At 42.5% G+C, this 26,867-nt stretch overlaps 1 protein-coding gene across 2 annotated transcripts; it reads left to right on the top strand.

Moving 5' to 3' along the window:
• The first annotated feature begins 321 nt into the window (after nucleotides 1–321).
• Nucleotides 322–26,867, top strand: ptpn21 (protein tyrosine phosphatase non-receptor type 21). 2 transcript variants are annotated; one of them, XM_046308699.1, is made up of 20 exons: nucleotides 322–864; nucleotides 2,074–2,377; nucleotides 6,672–6,841; nucleotides 7,242–7,339; nucleotides 8,641–8,708; nucleotides 8,820–8,890; nucleotides 13,352–13,439; nucleotides 13,764–13,852; nucleotides 14,389–14,476; nucleotides 14,783–14,862; nucleotides 15,003–15,098; nucleotides 15,461–15,521; nucleotides 15,733–15,814; nucleotides 16,013–17,523; nucleotides 18,379–18,513; nucleotides 21,580–21,798; nucleotides 23,389–23,517; nucleotides 23,676–23,910; nucleotides 24,127–24,287; nucleotides 25,241–26,867. In XM_046308699.1, the coding sequence occupies exons 2-20, from the start codon at nucleotides 2,198–2,200 to the stop codon at nucleotides 25,367–25,369; spliced, it is 3,690 nt and encodes a 1,229-aa protein (XP_046164655.1). In that variant the 5' UTR covers nucleotides 322–864; nucleotides 2,074–2,197; the 3' UTR covers nucleotides 25,370–26,867. The 2 variants fall into 2 exon arrangements, with proteins under 2 accessions (XP_046164655.1, XP_046164656.1); XM_046308700.1 differs by lacking the exon at nucleotides 15,003–15,098 and having other exon boundaries at nucleotides 324–864.

Genomic DNA, 26,867 nt, shown 5'->3' with positions numbered 1-26,867 from the left:
TGTAGCCTATTGGTTTCAAATAACAGAGTATCAGTGAATATTCTAGGAAATACCTTTAATAAGGGGCACTGTGCTCTCTGCAACATGTAGCCTAGTTAACTGTGACCTTTGATGTGACTGCCTAACAGTGTTGTTCATGTTTACAATAAAATGTTTTGTTATGTTGTTATGAACCCGCCTCCTCTTTCATCATGCACTCTGCACAAAAGTCAACTTGTCTCAGCTTTGTCCCAGTGGGAGGGGTGTGTGTGCGTCTATTTTCATCCAGCAGTATCACACTATTTTACAGCAACCTCAGCTGACATTCATAAATTAGTGAAGTAAACGGACAGTTCACAAATGAGTATAACAAGAGCAGAAATATAGGTTTTCGGTGTACGGGGCTGGATAACGTACGTCGTAAGCAGGGTGGCAGCTGTCTCATTCTTGTCATTTTCCCTGCCTGGCATTCCAGCTGTCTGATGTCATTGCCTCTAAATCTGCCGTGTATCACGCCGCTGTTGAAGAACTACTCAAACTTTTATAAAGAAATATAACCTTTGAAACTCATACAGGACCTGAAGAAAATATTATATTTAATGAAAATGTTCATAGTTTTGTTTGTCTATGTAAATCAACATAATAGGAAAACGGTTGTGTAAAAAAGAGGATAATATAGATCCGCGGATGTAGAGCTTCATACAGACTTGTTGCTCTTTCGGCAGGAAGTGAAGCACGTCGTTAGCTGAGTTGGTTTTCTGTATGCAGTTTCCAAACTAAACCTTTTCGATATTTGACATAACTATCACCTATAATGACTGGCGGCAGCTTTGGATATGCACAATTTACAAATGGACTAATTTGCTTTTGGCGGACATCAATAAGGTAAAGATGCTAATGTCAACTATCTGGCTATTTGCAGGGATTTTGTTATGGTGATGGAGAGCCCATTTTGACGCTGACGACGTTAGCTATGCTAGCCTGCAAGCTAATTAGCTAAAGTTAGTGTACTGCAGGCTTTCCCAAACTTTTGCCCTACCACTACACAGCTGATTGAAATAATCCAAGTTTGATGATGAGTTGGTTATTTGGATCAACTGGGTGGTACTAGGACAAAACACAAAACGTGCAGTCGGAGGATGGTGGCAGGACCGAGCTTGGGAAACCATGAAGTAATTTACTGGATAGTTTTTAAACGTATTGTACTGTCTTTGGTTCTATGTTTAGGCTTTTTGGGGAGCATCTCTTTTTCATAACCGTATAGCTAGCTTTGTTTAAAGTAGTGTTTTTTTTTCATGTAACCCGAAGTAATTTGTTGCTTCAACTTGATGGCGTTAATGAGCTAACGTTAGCTAACTAAATTAACACGGCTAGTTATAGCCACCTGACTTTGCTAGCTGGACTAACGTAAAAAAAAATATATGCTCATATCTGATGGAGACTGTCCGTCTCTACAATATATCATGTATTGTACATTGTCATCTAGTATATTGGCTATTGGCTAGTAAAAGTCGTTGATGTCTTTTGTAACAAACAACTTTAGTTTACTTGTTAAATCTGGACTGGAGCCCACTGCACTGTCTATCAACATTCAATTTTGATCTGTTATTCCAGTGTAATGGAAGTGTCCTACAGATAACTTTGGGATGGAGAACCATTAGCCACTGGTACAGAGTTATTTGCAGCTCATTCAATAATCACTCGACTGTCTGATTTGCACCAAGAAATTAGATGCTCCCTGTCTAGTTAGCTAAGTGGATTACCAATAAGATGGGTTGTTCATAAAGGGCATCTGTTTTATGGTCTGAGATTGGTTACCTCTGCCGGTGGTCAGGGATTGCAGGCTTTTGTTCCAGCCAAGCACACTACATAACTGACTCAACTTATCAATGTTGAACATTAAAATCAGGTGTGTTAGTGCTGGGTTGGAACAAATGCCTGCACACACTGTTGCTCTCCAGAACCAAAGTTGGTGATTCCGAATAACATGTCATATAGTATAATACTGCTTGATATGTTTGTCTTGAAAATGTTATCTGGAATGATGAAATAATTTATATTGTCTCATAACAATTTTTCTTTCTGTTTTCACAGGGATACATGTATCCAACTCATGGATGGCCTCTTATCCACTACATTTTTGATGGGCAAAGTTTAGAGACAACGGGACATATATTTCTGGATCAAGGAAATACTCCTTGCCAAAGGACTTTGAAACATGCCCTTGCCATTCGGCTTAAAACTCAAAAGAACTCGAAGGTATACTGTCTCAAGCAAGAGCTGTCTGGTCACACGCATTCAGCTGCTCAATGGTGAATTTGTTGAGTTTACTCTTTCTGTGGAGAGCACCGGCCAGGAATGTTTGGAGGCAGTTGCACAGAGACTCGAGTTACGAGAGGTATGTATGCTCAAGATGACTGAAACACTGATTGTTGTCGTTTTGTTTGTGATTACTCTTCTCAAGTGAGTGGCCATTTAGGCTAAAGTTATCATGGTCGATGATCTGTTCTCCAACAGCCTACCTGATAGTCCTGTCATTATAAAACAATCAGAAAACTAGAACCTATCCTATTGTCTTGAGGGTATGGAAAGAATAATTTGTTTCAGCCAAAGGCATTCCACATTGACAGAGTCATTCTTCAATCACGTAGGCCATGAATGCACTGCTCAAGTGGACCCACCTCTGCTGTGGACACAGTGGACACACCTGTGCTGTGATTCAATATGCATCTGAATCAGACTGTAGCTAGGTTTCCCTCTAATTGGCAATAGAGTTTCACGTGAATATTCCAGAATCCGCATAAAGAAAATATTGTGTTTTTAATTCGGTGCTTGTGTATGTCTATACTTTGTGTAGCCATTAACAATGATGCTAATGATACTCATCTTCTGGTAAGGATGGAAAGGCTTTCCAAAAAAATCAATTAAATGTTAGCTATAAAGTAGCCTACCTGGCAGAATTTATATCATGATATTTAACATAAATCCAGTGGCCATTTTTTTTAAATGGCTGATCCCATTTAGTTCACTGGTAAATTGTTTGGTCGATAGGCTCAGTGGACTAATCCATTGTGGAGGCCGCGGGGATGGCACACCACTATCACCAGTACATTTGCCGTTAATTATCATAATTTCTAATCTACAATGTTTGTTTGGTTATTGTAATTTCTGTTAATATATACAATATATTATTATTTTGACAGTCTTACTGTTCTCATTGTCAGTGGTCACATTGTTTGCAGAGCTCAAAAACCTATGCTATACTTTGGAGTTTTGCCAATTTATTAATCGTCTTTTGTTTGGAGCCCTCCTGTCAACGTTGAGTAAGGACGCGCACCAGATTACGCATAGAAGTAGGCATAGGCTACTTGGACTGCGTGCAAATGTAGGGCTATAAATGTGCCCATTTGGGTATCTGATAGTATTTCTGATTGTCTTAACCCACCACAACTAATGAGCTGTGGAGCATCTTTAAAGTATTTTTTTATTCATCTCAAACAGCAAATAAACAGTCTGTTTTTACATCCATTGACATTAGTTCCTCAGTGTAGACTATTTTGAAAATCTTTACAGCTCAATAACTACTCTGCAAAATAAGACAACAATGCTCTGATCCAGTGGAAACTTCATAAAATAGGCCAACCTGATTATTTCTTATCCCTTGCTCAAAAAGCCTACAGCTGTGTCTGACCTGGGAAACTGAGGGCCCAGAATATGTATACAGTGTTGTTAGCTTGCTAGCACCAGACCAAGTTGATACAATGTTTCAAGTTCCTTGCAGACACTGCCATGTGTAGCCAATGTGATTCATAGGATATTTTCTACCTGCAGTCTGCAATGTTTTTATTTGTTGGCTTTGTATAGGATATTTCTACATAGTTGGCAATAGAAGTTACTTTTAGGTTTGTATAATTTTCATTTAGTTCAAATTTTCATTAACGACATGACAATGGTTATGAGATGCGAAGACATTATTAAAAATGAAATCTAACTGTTTGAGACTGTGCATATTAAAACCAGAACTGGCATGTAGAAATGGTAAGATAAGTTGGCACTCGACATGAAACGGGTTTGTGTAGCCTACCGGCAACTTCAGGAGTGTAACGGCAGAATCTGCAGAGGCCAGTAGGAGCGGGAGGAGGATGGTCGGGTACAGGTTTTTGTTATTTTGGTTGTCTTGATCTCTGGCTCCTTCCTTGAGTCATTTGTCTTAATTATTTCATCAAAGAGTGCCCTTAATTCTTAGGGCTGAAATCCTGTTTATGGGATCGATATGACAACAGCCAGTGAAAGTGCAGGGTGCCAAATTCAAAACAACAGAAATCTCGTAATTAATATTCCTCAAGCATACAAGTATCTTATACCATTTTAAAGGTAATCTTGTTGTTAATCCCACCAGTGTCTGATTTCAAATAGGCTTTACAGCAAAAGCACCACAAACGATCAGAGCCAAGCCACAGAAAAACACAGCCATTTTTCCAGCCAGGAGGAGTCACAAAAAGCACAAATGGATCTTCATTAGATGACACTCATAGGACTTCATGTTACACAATACATGTATGTTTTGTTCGGTAAAGTTCATATTTATATAAAAGAAATCTCAGTATACATTGGGTGCGTTATGTTCTGTAGTTCCAAAAACATCTGGTAAATTTGCAGAGTCACATCTATTTACAGAAATACTAATCATAAATGTTGATGAAAATACAAGTGTTATACATGGAGTTAAAGATATATACTTCTCCTTAATGCAACAGCTGTGTTAGATTTTTAAAAAGCTTTACGGACAAAGCTAACCATGCTATAATCTGAGAACAGCGCTCAGAGAACAAATGCATATATCCGCCATGTTGGAGTCAACAGAAGTCAGAAATAACATTATAAATATTCACTTACCTTTGATCTTCATCAGAATGCACTCCCAGGAATCCCAGGTCCACAATAAATGTTTGATTTGTTCGATAATGTCCATTTATGTACAAATAGTTACTTTTTGTTAGCGCGTTTGGTAAACAAATCAAAACTCACGAAGCGTGTTCACTAGTTGCAGACCGTAGAAGGATGTTTTTAACACAAATTGTCAATTTTCCAACCGGAGAATTCCTTTGTCTTCAGAAAAGCAAAGGAATGGGAGATACCTCATGTGAAATGCGCGTGACTGCTGCCTGACCTCTGACTCAATCCACACTCATTCGGCCCCACTTCACAGTAGAAGCCTCAAACAAGTTTCTAAAGACGATTGACATCTAGTGAAAGCCTTCGGAAGTGCAAGCTGACCAATATCCCACTGTAACTTCAATAGGGGCTGAGTTGAAAATTGACCAACCACAGATTTTCCACTTCCTGGTTGGATTTTTTTTCTCAGGTTTTTGCCTGCCATATGAGTTCTGTTATACTCACAGACATCATTCAAACAGATTTAGAAACTTCAGTGTTTTCTATCCAATACTAATAATAATATGCATATATTAGCAACTGGGACTGAGGAGCAGGAAGTTTACTCTGGACACCTTTTCATCCAAGCAACTGCAGCCACAAGAAGTTTTAAAGCATCGCTCAGTGCATATAGTTGATTTTATTAAAACACATAGGGTGGGTCTATAAATGGAAAATACACATTTAAAAAAAAATGTAGACCAGTCGATTGATTGGAAGAATAGACGACTGCAATCACATGAGCACTACAGAAACTTCTCTCGGTAACTACAACCAAAAAGTCTACATTTCTTTAGATTTTTCCCAGACCTCAAAAGTGGTCTCATGGTTTAAGTTATATTGTGGACTTTGAACATTTTTTGTTTGTTTTTCTATTAAAAAAGTGTTTTTTTTATTTTTTAGCTTAAACCTGGAAAACAAAACAGAGAACTGAATTTGGGGGAAAACTTAATGGTATCAGGCTCAGAAAATGACAGATTTTATAGGGCCCTATATAGGAAAGGACACTGATGGTCACATGGTTGAAGGATCTGTTACCATGCAATATATAAAAGGAAGATAGAAATGCTTTCAAAATCTGTAGACTAGTAGCCTATGTTTTGGCCTGACTATTTTGCCATCAGAGAATCTCTAGACTATGCTCTTTGTTGGAAAGTCTTGATTCTCTCACAGACGTTGATGATCTTTACCATGAACTTTGTATGAACGGTTTGCAATAGGGGAGGGTTTAAATTGCCTAGCAGTGATTTCTGATATAAATTCCAACGCTTCAAATAGACATTCAGATGTTGTAAATGGGTTAGCGATGGTATAGTTGTAGTCGGAGCAATCACACTGTGAGCCTTGTGGCCAGACTCCCTTCATCATAAACAATACAGGTCAACTCCAGAACCACTGTTCATTTTGTGATGCACACTGCTCCACCCCAGCAGAGAGTCACAAGACTGGACAGGGAGTGGCAGCAGCACAGGAACTTAACTTTACTTTGGGCTTGTGGGTCAACATTCATGTTTCAGATGAATACAAGCTATGTGTAGTAGTATTGCCATGTTTATGAAGGAAGCACAAACATGTTAAGTATTCTATAATTTAGCATGGGTCATTTAACCTAAGCTATTGTCATTGTAAACCAAAATACCATATTACTGTCATTTCATTAACAAGTAACGATTTCACAATCGCCTCATCTTTCAATAGACTGCTTCCTGTTTCCCCGATTTTTAAAGCCCCAACTTTTCATTTCCTCCCCCCACCAGATAACGTACTTCAGCCTATGGTACTTCAACAAGCAGAACCAGCAGCGTTGGATCGATCTGGAGAAGCCCCTGAAGAAGCAGCTGGACAAGTATGGCCTGGAGCCCACCGTCTACTTCGGCGTGGTCTTCTACGTGCCCACCGTAGGCCAACTGCAGCAGGAGATCACTAGGTCAGATATCCGCTTAACACAGAGGGACACCAGACACTCATTCAGGTTGCTTCTCATGCCAAAATGTTGTCTCCTTCATGCATTTCTTGGATAACTCTAAGCCACACAGTTCCCAACAAATTGATTTAATCTATCCATTCCTATTGGATCAGTCAAAAGTAGTGGAATGGCATGCATGTGTATCCTTCATGCTAGAGGATTTGCCATACTCCGTATGCCATAACACTTACTGAGCATTGATTAACTCAGTCCAGTAACCACTGTTCTTTTCGTGTTGGCACCCACTACAGTATGAAATCACATCTCTCACTGACTGGTTTTGAATGGAGGTGTCAAACCAAGTCATGTTTGTCTTCTGTCCACACCTTGAGATTAACCAACTTCCTCTACCTCCCTACAGATATCAGTATTATCTCCAGTTGAAGAAGGATGTTCTCGAAGGCCGAATCCCTTGCTCTATAGAACAGGCCATCCGCCTGGCTGGCTTGGCAGTGCAAGGTAATGTGAATACTGAACACGGGCTCTGAATGCAACAACGGGAAATTAAACTCCGTACACACTTATCTACTGATGGGGTGACTGAGGTTCGCCACCTGTTCAAACTGTGGTGACAGGTCAGGTCCTGCCATAGGTGGCCACAGCAAGTGTTTTGCACCACACTCACACACTGATGTCATGACCTGTTGTAAATCCCACTGCTCATGCTTTATTGAACCTAAAGCTGGTGACAGTACACCAATGCAACAGGAGTGAAGTTGTTAGAGTATGGTTTCGCGGCTCATTACTGAATCTCAGCTCGGGACTCGTCAGATGTGTCATATGATTTCAAAGCATACCTAGGGAAAATTTGAATTTTTAAACTTGAATATTTTCATTTGCTATTCAAGAGAACATCATTGATGTCTCATTGTACAAACGTAAGGCCATTTTCTACAATCCTAAGTGACCTTGTTTGTATAAAAGTTGAGTCGAGCACTTTATTTTGGGTTTATTGAGCTTTTCACAAGTCTGTTAATGTAGAACACTTAACAAGCAACATCAAGCCCAAACCAACTTATACACTGGCCAGGCTCAGGGAGTGTAAACTCCCTTTGCATGAGTCTCCAGCTTGACATTTCTGGACTCCCACTTTTGCACAGCCAGAAGAATCTCAAACATTACTGGCAAAGTTATATCAGGCAGTGCAAGTTACTGGCCTAGGTGTTAACATTGCACAGCAACTGAGATCACTTACTGGTGCAACCCAGGTCCAAACTATTGCTGCCCAAACTGCATAGCAAGCGAGATCAAAATAGCATCCCAGTAATACTAAAAGCTTTAAGAAACCTATATTTGTTGACTTAAAAAAGCCCTGCTAAATTTGCTTTTGGTTTTTGCTTGGAAGATGTTGGACATTGTCTATTTTTACCTAGCTGCTGGGGTTAGGGTTTGTGGGGGCCTGGCCGGTAGAGCCGTAGCTAGCATGGCTAATGCCTGGGATACTGAACATAGCTGTGAACATAGCTGGCGTGCAGAAAGAGATTGCTGTTAACGTTGGACCACTACAGTTTCAGACGTTAAAGCAATCCCGTGTCATAACACACGGGTCCCCCTGCTTTTCTAAAATAAGCATCACACCATTCTGAAAATCCATGGACGCTTTGTCTGCCTCACACTAACTGCAGAAATAGACACATTAGACTTTTACCTATTTAAGGTTTTTACTTGTATTCACTGCTAGAAAAAATATTACTGTAGTGTTACATGTATTCACCCAGTGCACTAAAATTGTGATTGTATTTTATTATTTTCTGTTTCAGCTGACTTCGGAGATTTCAATCGTTACGATTCGCAGGAGTTTCTTCAGAAGTTTGTGCTCTTTCCTATCGTAAGCAGTTTCTTTCTTTTCTCCATGGCTTCGCGTCTGAAAGTTCTTGTTTTACGATCTATAGTTCATTAATGTGCACAATGTAATCTAGATTTCCCTATCTATTCATAGGGCTGGATCCAGGATGAGAGAGTACTGGAAGAGGCCACTCAGAAAGTGGCTGTGCTTTACCAGAACTACAGGTGAGAAATCTTCAGATGTTCCCACATCAGATTTTTCACATCAGATGCCTTATATTCTCCACAGGAACCCCCCTTCACATCTTCTGAGGCTGGCATTCGCAGGGCCTTTTAATTGAGTCCAGGTTCGATCCATGCAGTGGGACAGTCCATGGTGCTTCTTTCTCATCTGGCCTCAGCAGGCCGAAAATAAACCCATCTGACCAGGGGTCCTCAGCTCTAATTTACAGTCAGGCAGATGGATGAAAAGCCCCGAGCCGGGGCTGGCCTGGCACCAAGCCACCTCCAAGGCCAGCTGGTCTTCATTCCGTCCATCCCAACCTGCAGGTTTCCAGCCTTCTGCTCACCCCCCATATGAACTGGATAGATAGATGGAAAAAGCCGTTTTGGGCCCCAGCTACAGGGGAAGGAGGTGTCGGGGGGGGTGGTGTCTGTAGTTGAGGTGAGGAGTTGATGCTTGCCTCAATGTTGGTGTCTATGAAATGGTTTCACTACTTTGTGTGTGTCAAACGAAGTGCAGTGACACAGATGAACAGAAGATGGAGATGATGGGGGATAGCACATAGCAGCAGCTGATCTTGCTGGTGGTTGAACTAGACTGACACTTTCAGTTTGAGAAGGTTTGTCAGGACTCCAGACTGTGACCATTTCGATGCATTTTGCTACCATTTGACTTGGCTGTGTGAGTAAATGTTTTAATTGATTGCATGGGTACGAGCTGCACATTCTACATTTGTATTTGTATTTATTATGCGTCCCCAGTATTTCCTGCCAAGGCAGCAGCTTCTCTTCCTGGGGTCTAGCAAAATTAAAGCAATTTTAAAAACATTACAATACATTTCACAACACATTAAGTGTGTGCCCTCCGGCACAAAATCCATGTGTACATGTGGGTATTGTGTGGGTGTCTCTTCACATACCACGCTGTTCCATAATGTGTATTTTTGTCTGTTTTTGCGTGGGTGCTAGTAGTTTAAACAGACGGTGCATTCAACATGTCTATACTTTTCACAAGTACAAGAAGTGATGAAGTCGATCTCTCCTTTACTTTGAGCCAGGAGAGATTGACATGCATGTTAATGTTAGCTTTATTCTGGACAGACCTTTCCCGATCAATAAGTTTTGACCATGACAGTTTACAATCCAGGGTTACTCCAAGTAGTTTAGTCCCCTTAACTCGCTCAATTTCCACATTATTCATTACAAGATTTAGTTGAGGTTTAGTGAATAATTTGTCACATTCAATGCTCCCCCCCCCCAGGAGGCTCTGAGTGGACTGATCCATTGTGGAGGCTGTGGGGATGACAGTCCATCAGTCTAAGAAATGTGATACTGAAACTGTATATGGTTATATTACATAAGAACAATTGTGCAAAACAAATCAAAAATATATTATTTTATAACCGATGCGTTTTCTCTCGCGGATAGTAGTCATTGTCCGCTGTTTTGAAACGCATTAGTGCACTGAATTAGCGCCTTTTCCTAGACCATGTTGCAATGTGCATAATAGCAAAGTTAACCAGCATATTGGTGTTGAACAATGCGGCAGAGGCAGCAACGGAGTTAGGCGGCAAGAAAACAGCCCTTAACTTTTTTTAGACATCTGTTTGTCTAAACAAGTGAGGAGAGAGGAAACCCCAACCTAATTAGGTCTATAATCAATAGCCTAACTGATAAATGTGCCTGGCTTTATAAATCGTCCATATTACACTACCGTTCAAAAGTCCAGTGTCTGTTCTCTGTTCTCCGTCTTAATATTTTCTTTTTATTAGCCAGTCTGAGATATGGCTTTTTCTTCAACTCTGCCTAGAAGGGAAATTCCTGATTTTGAAATGCAATCAAGCATTCTAGTTTTAAATTAACGAAGCGACCATTAAATAATTCACGTAAACAATAATTAGGCCTAAACTATTCCATTTCGCAAACTGCATTCACCAATGAATGCGACTGTTTTTAGTCTTTGTTGTAATAAAGGCTTTACAAAAACAAACGTGTTACAACGGACTCTCTGGTAGGCTTGCAATGTATTTTGTTTTTACATTGTTCCAAACGGTCAGAAAAAGGATATTCTAATCTAACAGCACCTGTTTGGCACACATAATATGCTTGCGCTTTACATCATTTTTGTTCTTGAATGCCAATATTTTCCACAACTAGGGAAATTTATTCCACACATCTGACTTCCCCTTTACTTCCTGATTAACCAGTAAACTTTCCCCGTTTTGTGTTTGTCTTTCTGGATAAATTCTGCCGTCACCTGTAACGGTGTTGAGTTTGTTTATTGATGTGATTATGATATGCAATAGGTCAGGCCATATTGGTCACGTGCATGCAATGTGTACATGTGTCACACAAATGGAGCAAGGGATGAGGGAAATGGGAATGTTTTTCCTAAACTTTTCAGTCAGAAATTGCTGTAATTTATGTTGCCACTTCAGCAACTAAGTCAGCAACCAACCGACCGATTGGTCGAAAGAACAGACTACTCTTGGTCAAATAATATTGTTTTTTTGTCGGGGACGGCCCCAATCCTTGTGGTTCCTGTAATGAAAGTATCTGTGCCTGTTCCGATGGAGCTTGCTGCTGTGAAGAGCGAGTGACTCACTCCCTCTCCACGTGCTCAGATTGTAGGCAATATCATTTAACTCAATTGCGGGTAAAATACAGCCTTGGAAGCAACTACTGTCGTCACTGTTGAAGAGAAGAGTTTCTCAGCTTTATGTAGGCATATATATATATATATATATATATATATATATATATTCTTCTGATAATGGAGCTCTATAGAAACTATTTTACAACCAAAATATTTGATATGGCGCACAAGACATGTGCATTGTCCATTGCAAGTGCATGGGACTCCATTGAGTAGAAGGCTACCACAGCAATGTGTTTTTGTTGTTTTTTTACATTAAAAAAAAACTTTTAGATTAATATGTGGCTTACATCAGTGGCTATTATGTTTAGAGTTAGCGATCTAGCTAATGTGTTTGTAGTTTCCATATTCAGTTAGTCAATAAGCCCCCCAAAAAGTTAGTACATGTAGACAAATGTATCTTTATTGAACAAAAGACAGGGTTCAGCAATGGGCCCACTGTGTCGCCATCAGGAGTAATTGGGCACATTGCCCTAAGATGATTTACTTCTGTACTGTTTACCACACTTGCCAAATATCAGAACTCAAAATCAAACTGATCATGCAGTGTAATATCTGTTTGATGTATTTTGAAGGATGTTTACAACTTTCAAATGTATTCTTCTACAGCACCAAACTGAACCATACTTAACAGGTTAAACAGGCTCATATCCCTGAGCATGTCTGCCAAATTTCATCACTCTTGAGTCAATCCGATCAAGTGATTATAAACGTGCCCATTATAGCTCTACTGTGTGGTTGAGCTGAATGTGCTTAGATATGTTGAGTCTTGACGGTGTTTGTGATGTGTACCAAATTTAGTTACAATGTGAATATCTGTGTCGGAGTTAAATGCATTTGTGCCAGACCACGCCCACGTGATTCTTTATTGGTCAGTAGCCAATGCTTGAGATGCTATCCTGGAAAAAACTCATTTGTGACTGTTTGCTTGCTCCATCAATGCCATGTTTTGTGCAGATCAGTCATTTGGTGCCAGATAAGTAGTGTTTTTAAGTGAACTGTTTTTCTCTCAATTCTAAATGGCAGAAAATCCATCATGGTGGACCTTTATGGGTCCTTGAGGCACACTTGTTCCTTGTGTGGAGAGGGACCTATCTATGGAATTTCAGGACTCTAGCTCAAACAGGATGAGGGTTGTGCGATTTTTAAAAGTTTGCATATTCAATCACTTGTTAGTGCCACCATGTGGCCATATGGCATTGCATGATAGTGTGGCCCTTGCTCCTTTACCATCATGCAAAGTTGCAACCTCCTGACCTCGGCCTTACCATCTCAGAAGAATATGCATTTTTATCACCAATCGGCAGAAGGAAAATAATAATCAACTGCAATAAATACAATAGCTACGATGCTGAAACCCTCAAAATGATGGGGCCCTATTTTAACAGTAATATAACGATAACCTAATTATCATCCCAAAATTAGCTGTAATCATGCATTATTCCTGCATAGACATGTTAGATGAAACAACTTATTTCTTGAATAAAATCTCAAACAGTAGTCTAGTACACCTTTTTTTTTAATAAAGCACTTTGAATGACTTTATAAGAGGATTCTTTATTTCTTCTATTGTGTCACGGAGCGAAATCATGGGTCAGTGGCACCAGTGCCAACAGGGGAAAATGTTAGTCTGGAGCCCTGGGTGTGATGTCATGAATCTTGTTTCGGAATGTGACCTAAGTATGTGTGGGTTTGTCTGTGTACTCTGTCTGTGCTGGTTAATGGGTGTTGGTGTCTCCATTTGTGTCTGTCTTTTGGACATGTGTATTGTTTATGTTAACTTATATTGCTGTGTGTGTTTCTCTCAGGGGGTTGCCTGCCCCAGAGGCTGAGATGTTGTACATGCAGGAGGTGGAGAAGATGGAGGGCTATGGCCAGGAGAGTACCCCAGCCAAGGTGAACACAGCTACACCAACCCACAGTACCTGCTCCACCAAAGCCTTACTGCACTACTACATTGCTATCCAGTTCTATTGACTTTCTATCAATACCTCCTATTGTTCAACATGATGTATGTGTGAAGACATGAACCAAGGGACAGATGGTTTTTCAGTTCAAAATTCAGCAGATGCAGGTGCTGATCTTCTGGAATATATTCATAGAAGTATAAATATAGACCCCCGCCCTCAGCACAGAGGACAAAAAAGCCCAGTGAGGTCCACATTTTTCATTAGCTATAGTTCTTCCATTTAATCCTCTTCTCTCTTCCCATCCCCACAGGACAGCCAAGGCACTGATATCCTCCTTGGGGCCTGTCTGGATGGCATTTTTGTCAAGCACAAAAACGGCAGGCCACCCCTTGTATTCAAGTAAGACGGGAAATAATTGTTTATTTTTATATGCATTTTTTTACAGTATTTCCGCAGGCCTGCAATATGTTCTGCTTCTAAATATGAGCTGTCTGAATAAAATCCTGTCTGCTATTTGTGTACATGAAGCAGTAATTGTGTTAGATCCAATGACTCAGCATATTGAGTCTGGTTCAGTCCTCAGCTAGCTACTATTCTTAGATGGCATGGTCGTCTCTGGCTATTTTGAATCAGATGGTATGTTCTATAGTTGGGGTCAGGGATGTTTTTTTCTGACCATGTGACCTGGCATGGAGAAACTCTAGGCCTCCGATCAGGTCACATGACTTCAACTTTACCCCAAGGGAAGTCTCATTTTGTGTAGAATATCCCCAGTCCAAATGCTACTGAGAGTGTTGAATGTAGACACTTCTCTAACTATTGACTCAGATAGGGTTTGTGTTAACGTCACTCCCCTCCCACAGCAGGCTGCAGAAACTGAGGTTTTGTGACCACTGACACTGCCTCATGCTCCCGTGTTTTAATGTACTGTGTAGGTGGAATGAAATTAACAACATGACTCACAATAAGTCCTTCTTTGCCCTGGAGCTGACCAACAAAGAGGAGAGCGTGCAGTTCCAGACTGTGAGTCTCAAACCACCACCACCACGCACCGCAATTATCCTCTTCCCATTATACACATTGTCCCACACATGCCCTGGCGTTCTATGCTCTCACAGTGCATGCTGTGTGAATGTGTATGGACCTTTCTAGATAAACATGTGATCTTGTGTATGTGTGCTTGTATCGCGGTAACCATGCCACATGCGTATAGTCAACAACCCCTGGCTAAAGCCCCATGCAGTTCTATTTGAGTAGGTGAATGAGTAGAACACCACTATCAGTGTACTGAATTTCTAACGCTGACGATGTTTTCTTTTCCCTCTACAGGAAGACCTGGAAACCTCCAAATATGTGTGCCGGATGTGTCTGGCCAGGCACAAGTTTTATAAGATTAACAAGAGCAGCCTGTAAGTGTCTCTTAAGGAATCTAGCCCTGTTCCTGTGTGTGTGTGTGTGTGTGTGTGTGTGTGTGTGTGTGTGTGTGTGTGTGTGTGTGTGTGTGTGTGTGTTCTCTCCTCATTCCTGTCCCCTCTCCTCATCTCTCCAGAGAGGAGTCTGACCCCCCTTCGCCTTCTGAGGGCTCCCAGAAGTCCATTCTCACTCTTTCCTTTCCTCGCTTTCCTTTTCTGCCTTCTAACAAGGGGTGAGCAACGCTGTCCGCAGCCACCGCCCACAGTACAGGTCTCTTCAGAGAGCCTCCCCTGAAAACCAACCAGAGCCCTACAAAACACCTTAGCTACATTCAAGTGACACCAATCCTTTCATCACCACCTTTTTATGTTTTCAATGTTTGGGCGAAGAAAGACGTATACAAATAAAACCAATCTTAAGAAAAGGAGTTCTCTCCTGGATATTGCTTGTATCTTTCACTGCGATAAAGGGAGATTTCATTTAACAGAGAAGAGGTGATCCTCTTTAAACCCCCCCCCCCGGGTCCCTTTCCACTTGAAAGAAAGCCTTTTTGTTTTTACTACCTGTGTTTTGTTTTTGTGTTCCTGTTCACAGCCAAACCCAGCCAACCGCTGTGAACCCAGTGAGACGCCGGTCCTCCACCAGGATGTCTCTGGTATGCTGCCAGTGAACTGCACACACACACGTGTACACACACACTAAGCTATGGCCGGTGGAGCGCAGAACATGACAAACGTCAGACTCTGGCAGTGCTTCAGCACACTATTAGATTTGTGTGGAATTCCATGCTGTTGCGCTGCATGAAGATTAAGTGTGCAGTAACTAAATCGTGTTGTTGGTTGATCTCTCTCTCTCTCTCTGTGCAGCCAAAGCCCCCGCCCTACATGTTGCCCCCGCCACAGATGCACTACAATGGTCACTTCACTGAGCCTTACACATCCTCACAAGGTACTTATAAAGTTAGGCCTGACCTCACCAGGATCACTGGTGTTTCAACCACTATCATGCACCATGCATCTATCTGAGCCCTAATGACCAAAGAGAATGTCCGCTCACTGCTTAGTCATGCAACAATGCTTAGATTAAAGGGTCTGTTCTTCCTATGCCTGTAGTTCTCAAATACCTTGTCTTTGTCCTTTCTCTCAGACAACCTGTACATGAACAGTCAGCACGGCTACTACTACCACTCTCAGACCAGCCTGGACCGCTCACCACTCGAGTACGGCAACAGCGGCGGTGGGAACGGGCGGCTGCGTAACGGCAGCGTGTACAGCGCCCACAGCACCAGCTCCCTCACCAACCCCCAGCACTACATGCAGCCCTCACCCATGTCCTCCAACCCTTCCATCACAGGAAGTGACATCACCCGGCCCGACTACGTGCCCTCGCACCGCCACAGCGCACTCATCCCCCCCTCTTACCGTGCCACCCCGGACTACGAGACGGTCATGAGGCAGAAGAACCGGGGAGGTGGAGGAGGGATGGTGCATGGCCACGAGCACCGCCAGAGCCACTCCATGAGGAACCTGAACATTGGGAACTCGTATGCCTACAGCAGGCCGGACCCCCTGGTCTACAGCCAGCCGGAGATCAGAGGAGAGCATGGTGGAGGAGGAGCGCACCACCACTACCCTTTCCACCTCAACTCCAGCTTCCACAGCCCCTCGCCGTATCCCTACCCCACGGAGAGGAGGCCGGTGGTGGGGGCGGTTAGTGTGCCCGAGCTGACAAACGTCCAGCTGCAGCAGGCGCAGGAGTATCCTGCAGCCAATATCATGAGGACCCAAGTGTACCGCCCTCCACCCCCCTACCCATACGGCGCCCACCCACGGCCCGCCAACAGCACGCCGGACCTGTCTCGCCACCTCTATGTGAGCAGCAGCAACCCGGACCTGATCATTACGCGGCGCGTGCACCACTCGGTCCAGACCTTCCAGGAGGACAGTTTGCCTGTAGCCCACTCCCTGCAGGAGGTATCCGAGCCCCTGTTCCTGGCTGGACCCCCACAACACCACCCCCACCAACACAACGCACACAAACGCAACTCCATCGAGATTGCCGGCCTGGCTTACAGCCTGGAGGGTATGAGGGTCAAGGAAAGGACTGTATCTGCCTCAGCTGCAGACACCCCCCATCTGGTCCCTCATGGCTCCTCAGGCTCCCAGCTCAACGTGTTCCTGGAGCGGACCAAGTCAGAGGACGGGGGGGAGGGGAAAGAGGATGTTCGCTACGGCCACAAGAAGTCCCTGTCAGACGCCACCATGCTGGTGCACAGCAGCGAGGAAGAGGAGTTTGAGGATGAGAGCGGACGCCACACACCACAATCCCACGATGCACTATTGTCCGGGCCTGACCCGCAGCAGCTTCTAACCAATCTGGGACAGATTCCCCTAGAGCCCCCGCCCGCATATCCCATTGGCTCCTTCCTTGACCCTCTCCTGTCTGGTCTCCCAGCCTATCAGGTGCACCCACTGATCCAGGAGGCGGAGTCACTGTACCTGTTTGAGGGCGGACAGACTGGCAGGATGGTGCCCTCGATGTCGGATAGTGACATCAGTGGGCAGAACAAACCGAAGACCAAGAAGGATTTCATCAAGAAGAGGCCTGTATCAGACGTTCCTGCTGGGAAGAAACCCATTGATGGCCTGCCTCCTGCCGTGAGTCATGCACCCTCTCCTCTGCCATTGTAGCCCCAGTCTCATCTGCCTTACTCGCTGCCCAAACATGCCTGTGTATTTAGAATTGTTTTTTAAAAGCAAATTTGACTACTAAGTTTGACTAGACGTGTCAGTGTGTCTTTCATTGTTCAAGGAACAGCCCAATCTCATGGTCTTGGAGACTATTTTTAATTTCTGTCAGTTAATTAAGATACATTTTTCCTCTTTGCTAAAATGTCTCACATTCCCATCACGGACTGTCACACAACACAATAGTGGAATATTCCAAAGGCCATAAGTTGGCCATGTTCATTTCAACCTCCTGAGTGGAGTGCTAGAGGTGTCACTACAGACCTTGGTTTGGTTTGATTCCAGGCTGTATCACAACCGGCTGTGATTGGGACTGCCGCAGGGCGACGCACAATTGGCCCAGCGTCGTCCAGATTAGGGTTTGGCTGGGGTAGACCGTCATTGTAAATAAGAATTTGTTCTTAACTGACTTGCCTAGTTAAATACATTTAAAAAACAAACTATATCTGTTGGTCAGGTGACTAAACCTGTGACATCACAATCACTCCTAAACTCACTGACTCACCAATGCAGGGGTATTTTGTGTAGTTTCATGGTGGTTGGGAGACCGATTCACGATGACACCTTGTGCACCTGTAACTGAAAGGAATGTTGCAAGGCGACCTCAGTAGCTGGTTCGGTCGCATTCCATGGGAAAATGCGGCACCAAAACAGGCTGAGCCATAACTGCCCCTCCCCTAACTTCGTTAGACATTCGGTCAACTTCAGCCATACTCACTCTTTCTCTTTCCCCTCTACCTCTCTCTCTGTCCTCCGTCACAACAGGGCATGAAGAAGCGGGCTGAGCTGAAGAAGATGGGTCCCCTGAAGGTGGCGGCCCTCAACGGCCTGACCCTGTCCAGGCTGCCCATGCACGAGGGAGGCAAGGACCAACCTGAGAAGGCCTCCAACGACGAGAGGGTAGGCACTGGCAGTGGGCAATGCTCTAGACTAGTTTAAAGGTGCCCACCAGGGAGCAATGCGTTCCCTAATTCGGCGTAATTCCTGCACTAGAGAAAAATGGTTACGTTTTCCACCTCAGAAGAATGACACAGGCTACTTATACATATTTACAAATTGGGGGTAGGATAGGACGTTGTGGAGAGAGATCAACAAATGGGGAGCTGACAGCTGCCAGTGTAGCTAGCTAGTATGCTAACCTTATCTAGCTAGTTAATGTTATCTGTTGTTGCCGTTTAGTTTTTTTGATACACAATATTCAAAAGATTAGCTACCTGCATTGGCTGGTTCTGGAGCTGGATTTGTCATAAGCATTTCAGGAAAACTTTTCCACAGATGGAAATCAGTATCTTTGACTTTGCCGTCTATTGTTATCTCAAGTTTTTGAGATAACAAGCCAGTCAGCCCGTACTTATGGTCCTCAAACATTTCCGTAAACACCCAACGATAAAGCCTTGCGTTCGTGTTTTTATTTATTTGTTTTGCGGTGTTGGCGGTAGGTGCACCCGATTCAGCTGCCAGACGCGCAGGGTAGGCTAAGTGTTCCCATTTCATGTGTCTGAAGGTACAACCTCTGCCTTCCCAGAGGGCCTGGAGAGCAAATCAAGCGCACAATAGGCTTACGACTGGCCAATCGGATGGCTCAGATTACAATGTCTGCAGTAACATAGCAGGTGTGAAAGAAAGTTAAGGCATAGTTGACTAGAGTGAAACTGTCAACGAATAAAGCGAAGAGCTGTTGTTTCTATGAGTGATTTCACGTTTAAGTTCTTACTCAGCACTGTCAACACTTTTAATTCAACACTTTTATAAGCCATAAAATGTGTGTTCTTCCTACTTCCATTGGTGCTACAACCAGCACTGCAGCTGTAATGAATGAGTAGGAAAGGGTATTGATAGGTTTGTTATTATCTTTTTTAAGATCTGAAAATATTTCACTGTTCATAGGAGTAGCAACATGAATTTGTGCATGAGGCAGACATAATGCGGTGTGACTCGAGTTTCACTATCAGCTGGAAGGCGGTGTCCTTTTTTGGTCAGTGTCAGTAGAGGAAAGGACGGACGGTGAGAGGCGGACCCTCAGTCTGCTACTCTCTCCCCTTCCGCTGACCATCAGATGCAGGGACCATCAGCCCAGTAAAATAAAAAGCTAATTATTTAAATGTATGCTCACTCAGCTGTGCCTCAATTAATACAAAAACCGAAAATGGTCCGAACAACAAGCATAGCCAATATGCATTGATGATGTATTGGGCCTATAGCCTACTGCAAAAACCTCATTGCTACGGTATTGTTTTTAATAGGTTAATCTTGCATAGGCTTTTAAAAAATCAGACCAGTAGATCTCGGCTTGTAATTTTTTAAATTAATTTTTAAAAATAAAATGTACTCCTTTTTCCCCAATTTCGTGGTATCCAATTGTTAGTAGTTACTATCTTGTCTCATCGCTACAACTCCCGTACGGGCTCGGGAGAGACTAAGGTCGAAAGCCATGCGTCCTCCGAAACACAACCCAACCAAGCCGCACTGTCATGAGTACAAAACATTAGGAACACCTTCATTTGCCCTCAGAACAGACTTAATTTGTTGGGGCATGGTGTCGAAAGCATTGCAGTTCTTGACACCTACTACCATACCCTGTTCAAAGGCACTTAAATCTTTTGTCTTGCCCATTCACACGCTGAAGGCTCGCATACACAATCCGTATCTCAATTGTCTCTAGGCTTATCGTTCTTTAGCCTGTCTCCTCCCTTTCATCTACACTGATTGAAGTGCATTTAACAGATGACATCAATAAGGGATCATAGCTTTCACCTGGGCAGTCTGTTGTGGAAAGAGCCGGTGTTCCTAATGTTTTGTACTCTGTGTATATATTTAATACAGACTAATGCAGAAATAAGTGAAATTTACTTATTATCCAATGGATACCAAGTTTTCACCCCCTATAGCTCAGTGTAGGCCAAGACGAAAAGCTATTTGGCTCAGTCACGACTCTGAACTTTGCAGGTGTTTCTGATTTAAATAACAATGCCATGCTTGTAGGTGGGAACATTAGAAATAAAACCCAGCCCTTAAAGAAACAGACATGGCTCCTCACTGCTCTACATTTGCATAGTTTCCTTGGGATGTGGAAGTGGTTTCGATTACCAGGTGATCAAGCAGGCAGAGTAAATGTTGTCTAAAAGAATTGCTGTTGGGAGTTTTCTAACATCTATTGTAAATCCATGTCACCTGTATTCAAAGGGTTGTGTTTTACATCATGTGTTTATATAAGACTTTATTTATGGATATCCAAACAGTACCGTAGTTTAAACAGAACAAAGGGTTGTGTTTTACATCATGTGTTTATATAAGACTTTATTTATGGATATCCAAACAGTACCGTAGTTTAAACAGAACAAAGGGTTGTGTTTTACATCATGTGTTTATATAAGACTTTATTTATGGAGATCCAAACAGTACCGTAGTTTAAACAGAACAAAGGGTTGTGTTTTACATCATGTGTTTATATAAGACTTTATTTATGGAGATCCAAACAGTACCGTAGTTTAAACAGAACAAAGGGTTGTGTTTTACATCATGTGTTTATATAAGACTTTATTTATGGAGATCCAAACAGTAACGTAGTTTAAACAGAACAAAGGGTTGTGTTTTACATCATGTGTTTATATAAGACTTTATTTATGGAGATCCAAACAGTACCGTAGTTTAAACAGAACAAAGGGTTGAGTGATACTGGTGACGTAAATAAATAGGAGAGCAGGTCTACCAAGTAAATGCTGATGTTTATCTGTTTTAGTAGAAACTCCTGCACGTGTTAGTGTATCAGTCTATGTTAAGTAATATGTACTGTCGGGCTTAATCACATTTCACCAATGGGATATGTTCCCTTAATCTGCTACTACATGTTTCTAACCATCAGGAAAATGTACTACTTGCACACACAAAGCTATAGCTTTTCAACTCCATACCCGTTTCATGTCTCGAAGCTGATCAATCCAATGTGTCTTACTCTGTTTCTCTCAGTGTAAGGTGCTGGAGCAGCGCATGGAGCAGGGCATGGTGTTCACAGAGTACGAGCAGGTGGCCAAGCGGCGTCCGACAGGCGACTGCAGCATCGCCCAGCTGCCGGAGAGCGGCGAGAGGAATCGCTTCCAGGATGTGCTGCCCTACGACGACACGCGTGTGGAGCTGGTGCCCACCAAGGAGAACAACACAGGCTACATCAACGCCTCGCACATCAGGGTAATGTTACACAGACTACATACACCATATGCTTAAATATATTCTCTAAAATGTTTATTTCAAACAGGATTTTGACCTTAATCACAATGTAAAATAAACTGTCTCATAAAAATAAATGTGAACACACAAACCCCTAAACCATATAAGTTAAGAGCAACTTGGTCGAAAAGCAAAAATAGCTTTTTAATATGTCGTCAATATTTTCCATGTAGAGTACATTACCCAGTGATAAATCTTGAAATGGTGAATCCCATGGAGAAAGAACAGAAGCATAATCTTGAACTTTGAAAACATCCCATTACTGTAATAAATGAATCAATATTTTTTATTAACATCCAGAAAGAAAAAGATGAACTTTTTAGTTGAATGTAGAAAACATCCCACAGAAAACATCCCACATAGGTCAATATCAAAGTAGAGGTGTGAGGCCTACGATTGGTTTTGTGCCATAGCCCTTCAGTCCTGGCTCTGGGGTAATTCTCTTCTTATTATCCGTTCTTGTACCAGGTGTAGGTGGCGTTGGTAATGTCAGTCAAAGTGTAGGTGGCGCTACAGGTCAGTGTCACTATCTGACTCTTGTTCACTTTGGAAGGAGCTCCACTCCACAGCAGAAATGAATGAAAAACGCTCTGACAAAGAAAACACATTGCAGCCACTTCAGGAGAGTGGAGATCTCTGTGGCATTTTATAGCACAGCAGTAACTGTCTGTAGAGTGTGACCTGATCTAAAGGCTTGATCCAGAGGTTGTACATTCTTGTACCAGGTGTAGGTGGTAATGTCAGTCAGTGCTGCTACAGGTCAGTGTCACCTTCACCTGCAGGTCTGTGATGGACACACTGAATCCAGGGGCACCTGAATATTTCTCTCTTGGTTGATCTGTTATTAGTCTGAACTCATGAGTGTCACTTTTTCTCTCAGCTCTGGGATTATCCGGGTGCAGTCACTTTTGTTATCCCTAATATTTTCAGATGTAATCAATCATACTTATTTTCAGGGTCTTGTATGTTAACTTACTGATGGTGCATGGGAACAACAAGAAGGTTATGTGGTGTAGGTTTGACACATCAGGTGCCAAAATATACTGAACAAAAATATAAATGCAATGTGCAACAACTTCAAAGACTGAGGTATATTTCAGATAAGGAAATCAGCCAATTGAAATAAATGAATGAGGCCCTAATCTATGGATTTTACATGTCTGGGCAGGGGTGCAGTCTTGGGTGGGTCTGGGAGGGCAGAGACCCACCCACTTGCCAGCCAGACCCACCCACTGGGGAGCCAGCCAATCAGAATAAGTTTTCCCCACAGAAGGGCTTTATTACTGACAGAAGTAGTCCTCAGCACAGTAATAAGTGCTGGATGTTAAGTTACTACCTCCAACTGTTGACTGTCACATCCTAAAAAACAACATTCATATAAATGCTCTTCATTCCAGATTACTGCTGATGGCTCAGGCATCTGTGCAGACATTGTCTCCTTGATAATCATTCCTTCCCCAGGGCTGGGTAGGGTAATGAGCAGCATGCATGCATACCTGCTGTGGCTTTAGATGGGGTCACTAACCATATCTCTCCTCTGGCTTTTCCTAGATTACGGTGGGTGGAGACGAGTGGAGCTACATCGCCTCCCAGGGCCCTCTTTCGAACACCTGTCTGGACTTCTGGCAAATGGTGTGGGAGCAGGGTGTGGCCATCATCGCCATGGTTACAGCTGAAGAGGTGTGTGTGTGTGTTTGTTAAATAGATCTTTGTCTGTCAGAAGTGTAAGTTGTTATTGAATGACCTCAGATCTAGCAGTAACAGGACCCTTTGACCTTTCTGTAGCAGCTCAATCCTTCTGGCTAATCTTTAACCTTTTCCTCTAACCCCCTTTGCAGGAGGGTGGCAGGGAAAAGAGTTTCCGCTACTGGCCACGGCTGGGCTCTCGCCACAACACGGTGACATACGGACGCTTTAAGATCACTACGCGCTTCAGGACGGACTCGGGCTGCTATGCCACCACGGGCCTGAAGATCAAACACCTGCTGACGGGCCATGAGCGCACCGTATGGCACCTGCAGTACACAGACTGGCCCGACCACGGCTGCCCCGAGGACTTCAAAGGCTTCCTCTGTGAGTGGATCGGTTGAAATCTAGATGTAACGTGTATTCAAACCAGGAATTCGCTTTAAGATTGTCAATCTATATTCCAAGAGAAAGGTCAAGAAGGCATTTCCAGTCTAATTTGAAGGGGTGATTAATTGGCACTTTGTTGTAAAATCCTCTTTTTTCATTACGAGTTTAGTTAATATTATAAATCATTTATCTATTTTTTTTTTTTATACCCAGCATACCTGGAGGAGATCCAGTCAGTGAGGAGACACACCAACAGCACCAGCGACCCAAAGAACACCAACCTACCCGTGCTGGTCCACTGTAGTGCTGGAGTGGGCCGCACCGGGGTGGTCATACTCACTGAGATTATGATCGCCTGTCTGGAACACAACGAGGTAAAAAAACAATCGCACGTCTATGTATATTACCATTACAGTAATGGTCTACTGGGCTATATAGTGGGATCTGTATATTGCCATTACATTGCTGAGCTATGTAGAACTTCTAAAACATTCTGTAAGGGTTCATGCTTCTCTTTGTTTTATGTTAGGACAGTGTGAATCATGTCGCCAGGCTTGAACCCTAGTCTATTCCATCAGTAATGCAGGCATTGGTCAGTTTAGATCAGGGATGGGCAACTGCCGGCTCAAGGGACCCCCATTTTAAGGCCCTTGGATCAATTCCCCCCCCCCAAAAAAATAATAATTTGATTTCATTAACTTACTGTTGCAAGTTAGACTAGTAAAATACACAAAGTGCAATTTCAAAATTTGGTTGTGCATCAGCAGTTTTTCTCTTATGTCAGCAGTCCGTGATAGTCAATTAGCCCATGTCGGCTAAGAATTTTTTATTGCTAAGTTAGTTTAGGGCCAGCTATCTAAACGTTCTATCACGGTCAAATTACCGGCCGGGGGGCCCCCATTGATTTTGTTAGTCTCAATTAGATCTATTAAAAACTGTAAACATTTCTCTACACCCTATGGCAAAATTGATAGAATTACAGGAAATTAGCTGTAAAAAAGCTAATTTTCCCCTCCGCCCCATGGCAAAATGTATAGAATTGCCGCGAACTTGCCTTAAAACTAGTACATGTTCTCTACAACCCATGGCAAAATAGAATTGTACAAAATTAAAATGTAAAACATTTCTCTCCACTGTCAAGAGGGGGGCCCATAAAATGTTTTGCTCGCAATGGGGCGCAACTGCGGCCCCTCATGAGTTTCAATTTTTTTTGTTTGTTGTGGTTCTCACCCCCATCAAAGTTGCCCATCCCTCATTTAGCTCAAGAGGCCCCTGAACAAATCCAATAACATACTCCTTGTGTCCTGTTTCCCCCTCTTTCCTCCAGATGCTTGACGTCCCGACCGTCCTGAACATGCTCCGGCAGCAACGCATGATGATGGTGCAGACCATCTCACAATACACCTTCATTTATAAAGTCCTTATCCAGTTCCTTCGCAACTCCAGGCTAATCTAAGCGTAAGCCTCAGCAGCCCCCCCCCCCAAAAGGTTTGTCGGCCACGAGGAAGCATCTGTGGCTCTTAGCTCCAAAATGATGGTGCTGTTGGATGGTCCTTTTTCGAAGTGTTAATGGAGGCGTGACTGCGATAAAACCTGACAATGAAAGGATCGCATGACTTTGTGCGTGTCCCCCTCTTGAACAGTATTAATGAGATTTGACTGTAGGATTTTTACACTACACAATTACTGACATGAAACCCAGCACTTGAAACCCAGACATGAAACCCAGCACTCTGATTATTGTATATCAATATCATTAATTACAGATATTTGTTTATCACAGATTTTTAGTTTTGACGATTTGTGTGCTGTGCTGGATGATGGTCTTTATAAAGGACTTGACTAATGTTTTGATTGAGAATTCCTGAAGGAAGTTAAAACCACACTTTGATTATGTTGGACTACTGTTTGTTGACCGTGGAAGATGAGAATGGCCACTTTTTAAAATGAAGGGCATCTTTGGTGAACTGCACTTGTATCTAAGGAGTGTAGATGTGTTTTCATGTCTCTACTGTGGTGGTTTAGGATTTCTCCTTTGCTCTTATTTGGCTTAGCAATAGGCCTGACACTAAGACCATGTATTGATTTATAAGTGGGGTTAATTTTATGTTCCCCCGATGGTACCACAAACCTCACTTTGGGGAAAACTGGGTATTTGTAACCAAAGAGCTAAAGTCATTCAATAGCTACACACATCATGTTGAGTTATTCAGGTGTCTACCAAAGAGTCTTTACTGTTAAACACAAACACACATTGAGGTATTTGAACATAACTGGAATTGATGGTATTACATTAGCACCCCCATTCTGTCTCTCCCATATAGCACTATACCAGATGTGGCTCACACATAATGTGCAATCCGCAGTTGATATAATAACTAAGTGTTTTCCCCGCCACTGTTTTGGTAAAAAGATGAGTAATGGGACTGGAGAAATGTAACCACTCTCAAATTCATAGACCGAGCCATGTGTGCAAGGACTGACCATCCATGATATCAAAATTATAGTTTGAACCATGTTTTGAGGCTATACCGTGTTTGTTTACATTGGCTTTTACATTTACTTTGTTTACAAACATTGGAGTAAAACCAGCTTATATTTTAAGTTCTGATGGGATACGGCAGTTGAACTAAGCTCATGATGCATTTATACGTTTTATATTCTTCAAGAATCAATGGGCACATTAATTTGTAAGTAAAAAAAATAATAATAATGGATGTAGTAACTGCAGATGAACCCTTCAGTACATTCCATTCTAACTGATGTGTGTCTAAATGGTTGGTGGACTCTGGGATAAGACTGTTTCAATTGAAAAAGGATATGCAGTCGCAAAGTATTCAGACCCCTTGACTTTTTCCACATTTTGTTACGTTACAGCCTTATTCTAAAATTGATTAAATAGTTTTTCCCCCCTCAATCTACATACAATACTCCATAATGACAAAGCAAAAACA

This window comes from Oncorhynchus gorbuscha, linkage group LG17 (assembly GCF_021184085.1).
Source record: "Oncorhynchus gorbuscha isolate QuinsamMale2020 ecotype Even-year linkage group LG17, OgorEven_v1.0, whole genome shotgun sequence".
Taxonomy (NCBI): Eukaryota; Metazoa; Chordata; class Actinopteri; order Salmoniformes; family Salmonidae; genus Oncorhynchus; species Oncorhynchus gorbuscha.
Note: the sequence above shows the minus strand (reverse complement) of the source record. Positions and strands in the feature narration are given on the sequence as shown.

What these genes read in the sequence shown, in the direction of transcription:
- ptpn21 (XM_046308699.1), top strand. Translation starts at nt 2,198, where the DNA reads ATGCCCTTGCCATTCGGCTTAAAACTCAAAAGAACTCGAAGGTATACT. An exon ending in CTGCAGCAGGAGATCACTAG is followed by an intron (nt 6,842 to 7,241) that starts GTCAGATATCCG and finishes ACCTCCCTACAG; the next exon opens with ATATCAGTATTATCTCCAGT. An exon ending in AGGAGAGTACCCCAGCCAAG is followed by an intron (nt 13,440 to 13,763) that starts GTGAACACAGCT and finishes CCATCCCCACAG; the next exon opens with GACAGCCAAGGCACTGATAT.